Below are 12,738 nucleotides of genomic sequence, written 5' to 3'. Positions count from 1 at the left end.
ATAAAATCATCAGATCTCGTGAGAACCCACTCACTATCACGAGAACGGTATGGGGGAACCACCCCCATGATTCAATTATCTCCGCCTGGTCCTGCCCTTGACACATGGGGATTATTACAATTCAAAGTGAGATTTCGGTGGGGACACAAATCCAAACCATATCAGGATGCTACTTGGAATGAGAGAGAAGTCATGGGTGGTTGAGGGCAGAGGCATGAAGTGATCTGAAGTGAGCAGCTTTGTTTTCATGATAAACAACACATAAAACCTCAACAAAGTACCATTCCATGCCCACCAGGTTGGCAGAGACCACAGTCTAACAACACCAAGTGTTGGTGGAAACTCACATGGCTGCTGGCGTCAAGTTGGTAAATTGATACCAACTGGGGTTTATGCAAACGTTATTAGTAAAATGAATGTGTGTATAACCCCACAACCCACAATTCCATTTCTAGGCACATACCTTAGAGATTCTCTTAGCCACGTGTGAGGCTGCTCTTGGCAGGACAGCAAAGCACCAAAAACAAACGAAGCGTGATCCACGGAATTCCATCCAGCCGTGAAAATGACTCAATGAAGGGCAAGGACCAGGATGGAGCCCCCCCAAAAAAATATTGCACAAAAATGCAAATCACAGAAGACTATATACAGGATAATCCCAGGTGTAAAATGTTTAAAAACAGAATACATTGACCACAAATTGTGTAAGTTTGCATCTCTAGGTAAGGAAATGTGAAAGGAAAGCAAAGGCACATGGCCTCAATATTCAGGAGAGAAATCACCTGGTGCCGGGGAGCGGGGGAGATCCGGGGTAGGGGAAAGGTATTGTTAGTGTTCTAGGCCTTCAGCTGGGAGGTAGGTGCAGGAGTGTTTATTTTATTCTTCTCTAAACTATACATATAATTATATTTGCTCTTTTGTATGCATGACATATTTCATGATTTTAAAATGTTTTTTAAGTAAACACATAAAAGCAAGAAATATATTCTGAAGTGGAATGCACACTTTGCAAGGCCTTTTAAGATATGACAAAGACATCAGGAATAATTTTCAGCACCTTCGACTGTGCCCCAGGCCTGCACTTCTTTGCTCTTGGGGGAATTTCTTGGGAATGTTGGATCAGCCCTGCAGGGCATAACACGGCGTATTAGCAAGCAGGTACCTCAGGGAGTCAGTGTGGCAAGCCCTTAACTGTTTTTGCCTTAGTGTGAATGAGTTTTCCCAGGGGATCCTGGGGCCTCAGTCTCCGTTATCACCGTCATTGTCTCCACCCTCCCTTCTTGCCTCTAGCCTGCACTCCTGCACTGTCTGGCTTAACAGACCCCCTCTTAGCAGCCTCTTGCTGCTGTGGTTCAGTGCATACATGGCTGTGTGGGTGGGGCATACACACACACATATGTATGTATAAATACATTCACCCATGGCCTGCTCCACAAGGAACTCCCTGGGCAGATCCAAGAAGCACATTTGACAAAGTACAATGGAGAGACTGTGAGGGCCTTGGGGCCTGAGAGCCACAGTGAGGTGGGAAGATGTTGGAGTGGAGAAGTGGAGGAAAGGGGCAGCTGCAGAACCTGGACCAAGGCCAGCTGTGCCCTACCTGCTTCCATCCACCTCACCATATAAACTTATGTATATGCATACATACAGCCATCCTTCCACCACATATACATGCATGCATGCATACAAACATGTAGATACATTTGTCCCACCATACAGGCACATATATGTAAACATGCATACGCACAACCACCCATCTCACCATACAAACATACATGCATACAAACATATACAACCATTCATCCCACCACACATGCATCCATACATGTAAACATGCATACATGTAAATGTGCATACATATAAACATGTATGTGTGTGTGTATATATATATAAACCATCCCACCAAATGCATCCGTATATGGACATCCACCATAAATATATTCATACATGTAAACATACATGCATACAACCATCTATTCCACCATAAAACATGTACATGCATACATACAACCATCCATTCCACCACATATGCACACTTGCACATATACAACCATGCATCCCACCATACATACATACATGTAAATGTACATACATACAACCATCTATCCCACCATAGACACTTGTACATACATACAACCATCCCACTATACATGTACACATATATGTAAACATACATACAACTATACATCCCACCAAACATGCATGCATGCAAACGTGTATAAACAACCATCCATCCCACCATACATGCACACGTGCATGTAAATATGCACATAAGCAACCATCTATCACATCATACAAACATACATGCATACATACATGCAACCATTATCCCAGGACATATGCATACATGCATGTAAACATACATGTATATGTAACCATCCCACCAATAATGCATACATGTAAACATACATACACACAACCATCCATCCCACCATACAAACATGTACATGCATACAAACATAGCTACATACAACCATCCATCCCATCATATAAACGTACAGGCATACATGCAAACACAACCATCCATCCCACCATCCAAACATACATACATGTAAGCATATATATATACAACAGCCATACCACTATACAAATGTACATACATACAACCATCCATTCCTCTGCCCTTCCTCCATTCATCCACCCATCCCTCTGTCTATTCTTCCATTCTTTCCTCCATCCACCTATTCACCCATACAACCTTCCATCCCCCCATCCATCCAAACATCCATCCATCCACTGAACAAATCCATGGCACTGCCCCACTGGCCTTCTTTTATTTCCTCTGTGAACCCCTTCTCTCCTACCTCCGAGCCTTCACATACTTCCCCTCCCATTCCCATATACACCCCTAGGGAATACCTACTCAGCTTAACAAAAGCCTCACCTAAATCCCAGTCTGAAGTAGGTCCTCCTGCTATTCCTCTCCTGAAGAACCTCATTCCCTCCTTTTTGACAGTTGTCATAGACGTCACCAAACGTTTGCTTTTGGGTTGATTTACTTATTCCTGTCTCCCTGACCAGACTGGAAGCTCCAAGAGGGCAGGCATTAGGTCTTCCTTCAGTGCCTACCCCAGAGCCTACCTGGCCCACAGTAGGGGCTCCATAGGGAAGTGGTGAATGCTGGCATTGAGTGAACTTAGAAAGTACTGTGTGCAGGGCACAGGCCCAGATGTCTTGTCAGGATTTGCTTCTGAATGTGACTGCCTCTCAAGGCTTAGCATCTATAGAAAGAGATAAAGAATGTGTATGCAGGATTGCAATGCAGGATGCGACTCAGGAAGGAGGCAGGGAGGGATGGCATGGGGAGGGCCAGGGTGAACATGGACTGAACCTGGCCCTCAGTGTTCACAGCTGCATAAGCCACTTGATCTCCGTGAGCCTTCATTTCCTCACCAGCAAAATGGAGCTAATAAAACTAGAGAGGAGAAAGAAACACTATTACCATAAAATTGCTTTAAATTGTTCAAATGTATCTTCTGAGTTCTGTGAAAAGTTTTTTAAGTAGATAAAATTATTTTAAGAACTGAAATCAATGTGATTCATTGATGTAATTTTTTTATAGGCAGAGCCAAGTAATGGAAATTAATAAACAACTAAAAACATATATTATTTAAATTGAGATTGTCATGTTATTGTAAGGATTAAATTAGATAATGCATGGGAAATCTACCTAGAAAGAAGTTCTTGGTAGGGTAAGTGCTCAACTGCTCCGTTTTCGAGTTCTATTTGAATGGTTTTGGGTAAACTTCATTGAGGAGGTGATGTTTAAACTAAGCTGTGAAAAATATGTAGGCTTCCAATATTTTAACACTACAAATATTAGATACAATTTTTTAACACTTTTATATACTCTTCTAGTTTCTATGGCTATGTAACAAACTACCCCAAAACATAATGGTATACTGCAATCATTTATCATGTTCACAGATCCTGTGGCTCTAGAATCTGGACAGAGAATAGCAAGGGCAGCTTGACTGTATTCTGGGATGACTGAGGCCTCAGCTGAGGCTCAGTCTGGGGCTGAAGGCTGGGGCTGAAGTCCTCTCAGGGCGCACGTGTTTGTTCACATGTCCAGTGTTGGTGCTGGCTGTCATCTGGGGACCTCAGTTCCTCTCCATGTGGGCTGCTCCCACATCTGCTTCGGCTAGATTGAGCTTCCTCACAACATGGTGACTGGATTCCAAGGGCGAGTATAGAGAGTGAGAGCCAGGTGGCAGCTGTATCGTTTCGATGACCTAGTCTCAAAAGTCACATGGCATCACTTCCTGCACATTCTACTGGTCAAATAGTCACAAGCTCCCTCGACTCAAGGGGAATTGACCTATGCCCCACCTATCAGTGAGAGGAATGTCCATCATACTGTAAAAAGAGTATGTGAATAGTAGCAAAATATTGATGCAGCCATCCCTGGAGAGACACAGCCTGACATACACATATCATCTCATGAAATACTCAGTACAACCTGTGAGGAAGGAGCCCTTCTTAACTCCATTTTATAGAAGAGGAAATTAAGGCTTGACAAAGTCAAAAGTTTTGTCCTAGCTGGGCACAGTGGCTTACACCTGTAATCCCAACGCTTTGGGAGACTGAGGTGAGAGCTTTAAGCCAGGAGTTCATGACCAGCCTGGGCAACATAGCGAGACTGTGTCTCTACAAAAAAAAAAAAAGAAAGAAATCTACCCAGCATCATGGCTAATGAGTAACAGAACGACAGAACTAGGATTTGAAGTCAGGTCTAAAAAACTCCAAAGCCATTACCATTACACACACTGTCTACCAAGTATAGAACAAGGATGCCAGCAGCAGATTTGATCTTTTGAAACACTTAATTGACTACATCCTTCCAGAATGCTGTAGAATCATGGTGCTTTGGTGACTCTTGGCTTCCTCTGGTGGCATTCCAGGCAGTGGCCCAGCCAAAATACAGGCTGTGGGGTGGGAGGTAGCAGGACGTGGTGTGGGCATTAAGGCAAGAAAGGTTGTCTAGAGTCAGATTAGGGAAGAACCTTGAGTCCAGGCCAGGGAATTTAGACTTTCCCAGGGCAGTGAGGAGTTCCCAAAGGCTCCAAGGTCAGAAAAACTAATCAAGAACAGTGTGTAAGATGGACAGAAGGGGATCTGGAGTTGGGAGGCATGCCCAGGGTCTGTGCAGCTGGAGTAAGGCCAGCCCATTGGCAAGGCTGGAGGAACCAGAGGGACCTTGGTAAATGACAGTAATGTCCCAGAGAAGTTGAAAGGCTTGGTGGGGGCAGGGAAGGGAAGCTCCACCAAAGGCTCCAGGGGTTTGAGTTTAGGTAATTGGGTTTGCAGGGCATGAGGGGAGTTTTTTTGTCTGTTTGTTTTAGTTTTTGTTTTCTGTGAGATGGAGTTTCCCTCTTGTTGCCCCAGGCTGGAGTACAACGACCCCATCTCGGCTCACCGCAACCTCCGCCTCCCAGGTTCAAGCGATTCTCCTACCTCAGCCTCCCGAGTAGCTGGGATTACAGGCATGTGCCACCATGCTCGGCTAATTTTTGTATTGTTAGTGTAGACGGGGTTTCACCATGTTGGCCAGGGTTGTCTCGAACTCCTGACCTCGTGATCCGCCTGCCTCAGCCTCCCAAAGTGCTGGGATTACAGGCGTGAGCCACCGCACCCGGCCAAGGGGAGATTTTAACAGAACTTAGGATGCAAGGAGAGCTTGGCAAGGAGGTGACGGAGGGCCCTCCTTGGAGAAATGCCCAACAGACTGTTGGAAATTGGATCTCAGAGCTCAGGGCAGAGCCAGAGCAGAAGGCACAATTGTCACTTGCAGGGAGATTGTGGTCAAACCATTAGGCCAAGTGAAGCCGCCAAGGGGCCAGCATGGCTGGAAAGAGAATCAAGACTAGGGCTTTGGAAAATGAACTTGTAGGCCCGCATTCTCAAACGATTGTGTGACAGAATCTGCAAACCAAGAGAGTGAATCAGGTACTCAGAGAGCCAGATGGGTTGAAGCAAGGCCTTTCTGTGCCCTCGGGGATGCCTGGGAGGGAAGGAGAGTGGTGAGCACCTTTGTGAGTTTGCCAAGTCTCAGGAGATTCTGAGACCCACCCAATTCTGCCTTAGCTCACGTTGGAACTACCTGAGCAGCTTTAGAAATACTCAGGCCTGGTCTGGGCACAGTGGCTCACGCCTATAATCCCAACACTTTGGGAGCTCCAGACCAGCCTAGGCAACATAACAAGACCTCGTTTCTATTAAAAATAAAATTATGCAGGCATGGTGGTACACACCTGTAGTCCCAGCTACTCAGGAGGCTGAGGCAGAAGGATTGCTTGAGCCCAAGAGGTTGAAGCTGCAGTGAGCCATGATCACTCCACTGTGCTCCAGCCTGAATGATAGAGCGAGACCCTGTCTCTAAAATAATAATAATAATAAACAAATACTGAGGTCAGCCCACACACCCCAAAAGATTCTCACCTCTGGGAATATTAAAGGCTCCTCAAGGATGCTAAAGTGCAGCCAGGTTGGAGAATTCCTGGTAGAAGGAGAGGAAGAAGAGTCAGTGGTCTTAGAGGAGTTGAGAAATAACACCCAATGCAGTAAGAGGGGACCGTGTGGCTTAGGATGCGGCTCCCTTGGTTAGGGAGGGATCCGCTGGGCAATGGGGAAACAAAGGCCTATAAGTCAGCAGTGTGAAATCTTTCTGCACGTAGGAATTCTGTGCACAGGTCGAGGCACATCCTAGTGATGGCTTGGGGTGATGTAGGCTGGGCACGGTGGCTCACACCTGTAATCCCAACACTTTGGGAGGCCGAGGCGGGCAGATCACTTTAGGTCAGAAGTTCAAGACCGGCCTGGTCAACATGGTGAAACCCCATCTCTACTAAAAATACAAAAATTAGCTGGGCATGCTGGCGGGTGCCTGTAATCCCAGCTACTCAGGAGGCTGAGGCAGGAGAATCACTTGAACCTGGGAGGCAGAGGTTGCAGTGAGCCAAGATCATACCACTGCACTTGGCTGATTGAAGCCTGGGTTACAGAGTGAGATGAAAGAAAGAAAGAGAGAGGGAGAGGAGAGGACAGGAGAGGAGAGGGAAGGGGGGAGGGGGGAGGGAGGGAGGGAGGAAAGAAGGAGGGAAGGAAGGAAGGAAGGAAGGAAGGAAGGAAGGAAGGAAGGAAGGAAGGAAGGGAGAGAGAAGAAAACGGAATGATGTGGGATGTCTCTCATCCCCACACTCCACACCAGTGAAATCAGAAGCTTTGGGGGTGAGGCTCCCATCAGCATTTTTTAATTCTACAGGTGGTTCCGACACACAGTCAAGTTTCGGACAAATAATATGCTCCTCACAGTTGAACATGGACACACTTGCCAAGCATCTTGCTAAAATGCTGCTTCTGATCCAGCAGGTCTTGGGGGGCCTGAGACTCTGCATTTCTGACAGGTGCCCAGGTGTGGTGCCTAAGCACCTGCCCACGGGCCACAATCAAAGTAACAGGGATGTCCATTAATTTTCAAGGGTGTGGTAGAGACACAAATACCCCTTCCCAAACCCTATCTCCAAGCCTCCGTGTTGTAATTAGTCTCCCTACCCCCTTGTCCCGCCCCGGCAGGCAGGCAGCCTGGCTGAAGAGTTTCCTACCCGCGTCTCCTCTGCTCTGTGCTTACCTCCTGGCAGGCAGAGCCAGGATAAATGTTCCCCTCCTTATCTGCCAAGGCAGTGGCATGTTTTAAAAGAGCAATATGGTGTTTATGTTCACACATACACACAAACTCACACACTACACACTATACACCCAAGGCACAGGAGAGAAACGCTGTCTGCACTCATTTGCAAGCATCTAAGACCCCATTCTCTCAGCATGCCCACCCTTCTCTCCCTGAAAGGGCACGGAAACCTGCCCTTCACCTCACACAGGAACCCCCACCATGCTGAAGGGCACACTGTAGGGCAGGGGAGGAGGAGCTACATAGCCCGACTCCAGGGTTTAAGGTCCGAGTTCAAATTCTGACTCTGTCTCTTCCTAGTTAGGTGACCTTAGACAAGTTAACTAACCTCTCTGAGCCCATTTGAGCAGTTTTTTCCATTGTGAAATGTGTGAAATGATGACCAACCTCTCAGGGTGGTTGAACGAATTGGCCGATTGAAGGATATAGGGATATGAATGGAGACAGTAGCTTAGGGCAGGGTGCTAGTGGTGAGGCAGAGAATGGGGTGGCCCGAGCAAGGTGTCCTCCTTCCCTGTGGTCATCCTGTCTGCCCCAAATTTTCCATCCATAGCCACCACTCCCAACCTGGGAGCTGGGCAGTCCCTGAGGCTGACCTCCCGCCCCTGATCCTACTGCCGTTGTCCCGGCTGCAGACATGGGGAGCTTTGAGGAGGGTGAGAAGCACCAGAGCGTCTCCCACGGAGAAGCAGCTGTCATCCGTGCCCCGCGCATCGCCAGCTTCCCCCAGCCACAGGTGACCTGGTTCCGGGACGGCCGCAAGATCCCGCCCAGCAGCCGCATGTGAGTGCATCGCTCTGAGGGGATGGGGAGGAGGAGGGGAGTCTGGGGGAGGAGGTTTGGGGCCAGATAAAGTCTCCCTTGAGTGTGGAGGAGGGCCTTTGTGCAGAAGCTCCTTTCAGCTCCTGTGGGACACAGCCAGGTAGGGGACCTCCCAGGGGCTTTCTTAGGATGCACAGGCAAGGACTTGGGACCATAAAACCCACGCTTGGTCCCCTTCCTGGGGAATCCCAGGGCGTTGCCTCCACCGTCAGCTGGAGAATAAATCTGCTTTTCAGAGCACTTGAAAAACCCAAACAGGCACATACGAAGGCACTGTCACCGTGGTTACAGGCCCAGGACTCAGGCCAGTGGCGCCGGGGGACCTTGGAGAGGCTGGTGTCTCCTGGGCAGCCGGGAGGCCCTGGGCGCGTCCATTGGCAGGGTGTTTACTGGTGTGTGAGGGCTGTGTGTGTCTTGGCTGTGCGGCGGAGGTGTGGCCAGGGAAGCCCTGGGCAGAGAAACACACAGGCCTCTGAGTGTTCACAAGGCCGTCTCTGTGTGCCCCCTGGGATTGGCTGGGGCAGCCTAGCCTGTGGGCAGGAGGATGGAGCCAACACCCCACACCTCCGCAGAAGGCGAGCAACAAAGCGTTTCCTCCTGAGATACACCCATCTCCCCGCCCTCCTGAGCCACCCCCAGGTCTGGAGGCAGCTGGGGCTCTCCTCTTTCCAACTCCAGCTCGCCTCTTTCCAACTCCAGCTCTCCCCTGCTTCCAGAAGACCACCTTCTGATCTACCCAGGCTGCGTGTACACAGGACTGAGCCTGTCCTGGTCTCTGTAGAGAGTGGAGGCGTAGATGGATGGTTCCTGCCTTTGGGGAGCATTAAGTCTAGTTGGGGGAAGGAAGCATAGTAACAATAACAATAATAATAATATCACTATCACAGGCCAGACGCGGCGGCTCACACCTGTGATCCCAGCACTTTGGGAGACTGAGGTGGACTGATCACTTGAGGTCAGGAGTTGAGACCAGCCTGAGCAACGTGGCAAAACCCAGTCTCTGCTAAAAATACAAACATTAGCTGGGCATGGTGGCAGGTGCCTGTAATCCCAGCTACTCAGGAGGCTGAGGCAGGAGAATCGCTTGAACCTGGGAGTCAGAGGTTGCAGTGAGCCGAGATCGGGCCACTGCACTCCAGCCTCCAGACAAAACCAGACTCCATCTCAAATAATGATAATATCACCATCATCATCATAGCAGCTGCCGTTTATTGAATGGCTGCTATGTCCTGAGGACTGAGCTAAGCACACCACACACATCCCCTCTCTTTCCGGACAGCCACACTCTGTGAGGAAGAAGATGCTGTCAATCTCGTTCTCCTTCCAGTCCGCAGAGCACCTGCAGAAAGGAGGCGTTGTTGAATGAATGACCCTCACAACAACCCAGTGAGGTACTGGGTTTCTCCCCGTTTTACAGGCAATCAAGTGAAGTTCCCAAAAGTTTAACTACTTTGCCAAATCTCACACAGCTGGTCAGCACTGGCGCTGCGTCCAGCCCTGCCAACTCCAGAGTCCGGTTCTTTAATTCTTGTATTATGTGAAAAGTGCCTGAAAACAGGTTCACAGACGCGATGAAAAGATAGTGTTTGTGGGGAACAAGCCCTGTGGAGTATCTCAACCTAGCTACCTGTTGAAATCATTTGGGAGTTTGGGGATACAGTCATGTGTTGCTTAATGGCAGAGATACATTCTGAGAAATGTGTCATTTGGCAGTTTCATTGTTGTGTGAACACACACCTAGATGGTGCAGCCTACTACACACCCAGGATGTACGGTGTAGTCCATTGCTCCTAGGCTATAAACCTGTACAGCATGTTACTGTACTGTAGGCAATTGTAACACAATGGTAAGTATTTGTATAAATAAACATACCTAAATATAGGAAAGGTACCACAAAAATATGGTGTAAAAGATTTTTTTAATGGCACACCTGTATAAGGTAGTTTCATTATAATCTTATAGAACCAGCATCATATATGTGGTCTGTTTTTGACTGAAGCATTATGCAGTGTGTGACCATGTACTGATCCTTGGGCTCTATCCTAAGACTCTCTGACTTAATTGAAATGGGATGGAATTTGAGCATCAGAATTTTTAAAAGCTCCCCAGGTGGTTCTAATGTGAGGCCAGGGTTAAGAACCACCATGCTAGTATGTATCAGCTACCCATAGCCACAAATATGCTGTGTAACAAAACAGCTCAGTGGGCCAGGTGCAGTGGCTCATGCCTGTAATTTCAGCACTTTCAGAGGCCAAGCCGGGCAGATCACATGAGGTCAGGAGTTCAAGACCAGCCTGGCCAACCTGGCAAAATCCCATCTCTACTAAAAATACAAAATTAGCCAGGCATGGTGGCACATGCCTATAGTCCCAGCTGCTCAGGAGGCTGAGACAGGAGAATCGCTTGAACCCGGGAGGCAGAGGCTGCAGTGAGCCAAGATCACACCACTGCACTCTAGCCTGGGTGACAAGAGCGAGACTCCATCTCAAAAAAAAAGAAAAAAAAAACCCAGCTCAGGGCTTAGAGCAATACACATTTCTTTTTCTTGTGAGTATGCAGGCTGGTGATTTAGGCTGGGCTTGGCTGGGTGGTTCTTCTGGTCTTGGCTGGGCTCTCTCACTTGTCTGGGACTAGCTGACTTGTCTGGGTGACTGGGGTGACTTGGCTGTGCTGCACAGGAACATACACTTTTCCAGCTTCTGCTAACATCCCATGTGCCAAAGCAAGAACATGGCAGAACTCAGAATCAAGATGTAGGAAAATAGACTCTGTTCCTTGAGCAGCAGGACCTGCAAAGTCACAGCACAAAGAGTGTGGATACAGAGCAGGGTGAAGAATTGGAGTGGCACCCCAGGTTAACAGGGGACTCATGCTGTGTGAGTCAGAGTGTACCCTCTTAGGCCTAACTTATGCTCAATAAAACCAGCAGAGAATGGTTCTTAGCATGGATGTTTCTTAGCGTGGATGTTGAGATTTTGCTGTGGAAGGGGAATGCTCTCCACACGGGTTTTGGGACAAGTAGACGAGTCCCAGCCCCATCCCAGCTCCCTTTCTGAGGTTATTTCCCATGGCCTATTGCAAGCCAATCAATTGGTAGTGGCTGCCTGGAACACTGTGTTGAGAAGGATTCTGAGGTCCCATCTAGACTCATTAGAATGAATATCATGATTGATTAGCAATGTCTGCCATGGCTGTGTGAGGGGTGTGCTGGCACTTTCCTGCTACATTTGTTGTGGTGGATGAAACCCTTTCTACAACCTACTCCCATCATCCCTTTCCTAACACCTCTTCACCTCCTTTTCTCATTCCAAGCCTCTGTCCTCATCCTCTTTTAATTCCCACAACCCTGTGGCACCAGGACAGAACACCCTGGCCTGCACACACATGCACACCTCCCTGGTCACACACACCCCCGGCCCCTGCACACCACTGCAATGTTCCTACCACCTACATGATAGAACACTCTGGGGGTTTTATCCTGGCAATTACAGCAAATTAATATTCATAAGTGAGCAGAAAGGGTCCCTGGCAGCAAATTCCCTGGTGTCTGTGTGTCAGAGATACACATCTGATGAGTGCTATCTGCCAGAGGGGTGTGCAGGGCACAGAAGGCGCTGCTATCTACAGAAAGCCACTCTCACTGGTGGGGCAAGAGCAGAGATTAGCACCACCTCACCCATGCCCCGGTGCTCATTGTTGCAAAGGAGACAAGATTCCTCATAAAGATGCATGCTGGGGGCTTTGGACACATTCTAGGATAATTTATTTCATTCATAATTAAATTATCAATGGGGGCTGCAGGGAGCTGAGAAAAAGGGCCTGGATTAACAGGAGCAGTGGGGGGAAGGGAGGGCAGGGCTGGGCCAATCAGAGCCATAGCAAAAGCCTAGTACATTGAAACCAGGGGGTGTGGCTGAAAAATGGAATCCAGCCCCTGCCCAAGAGTTGAATTCTGCTGTCTGTGTCCCCCAAGAATTCTTCCTCCAGCTTCTTTCCATCTGGGTTGCCTCTGGGGTGCAGTGCCGCAGGTTGAAAGCCCTCCTGGGTGCCAGGAAGAGCACCCAGTACAGTACAGTACAGCATCATCCCAGGAATGTCTATCAACGAGATGGACATTCTGGAGAGAGCCACAAGCCCAGGGACCTTCCTTCACTGCCTGTGGGGGTCGCAGAGAGGGCAAGTCAAAAGGTATCTCTGCCTCCTGTTCCACTCTGTGTTTAAGACTT

General features: G+C 48.4%; 1 protein-coding gene across 2 annotated transcripts in view; it reads left to right on the top strand.

Annotated features, from left to right (window-relative positions):
• SDK2 (sidekick cell adhesion molecule 2) overlaps positions 1–12,738 on the top strand; it is a 311,714-nt gene that overhangs the window by 180,400 nt on the left and 118,576 nt on the right. For both annotated transcript variants that reach the window (XM_009433191.5, XM_511658.9), the window contains exon 4: positions 8,326–8,473. In XM_009433191.5, the coding sequence (XP_009431466.3) occupies positions 8,326–8,473 (148 nt within the window). The remainder of the gene's footprint in view (positions 1–8,325; positions 8,474–12,738) is intronic.

Source organism: Pan troglodytes, chromosome 19, assembly GCF_028858775.2.
Source record: "Pan troglodytes isolate AG18354 chromosome 19, NHGRI_mPanTro3-v2.0_pri, whole genome shotgun sequence".
Lineage (NCBI taxonomy): Eukaryota > Metazoa > Chordata > Mammalia > Primates > Hominidae > Pan > Pan troglodytes.
This window is presented reverse-complemented; position numbering and strand designations above follow the sequence as displayed.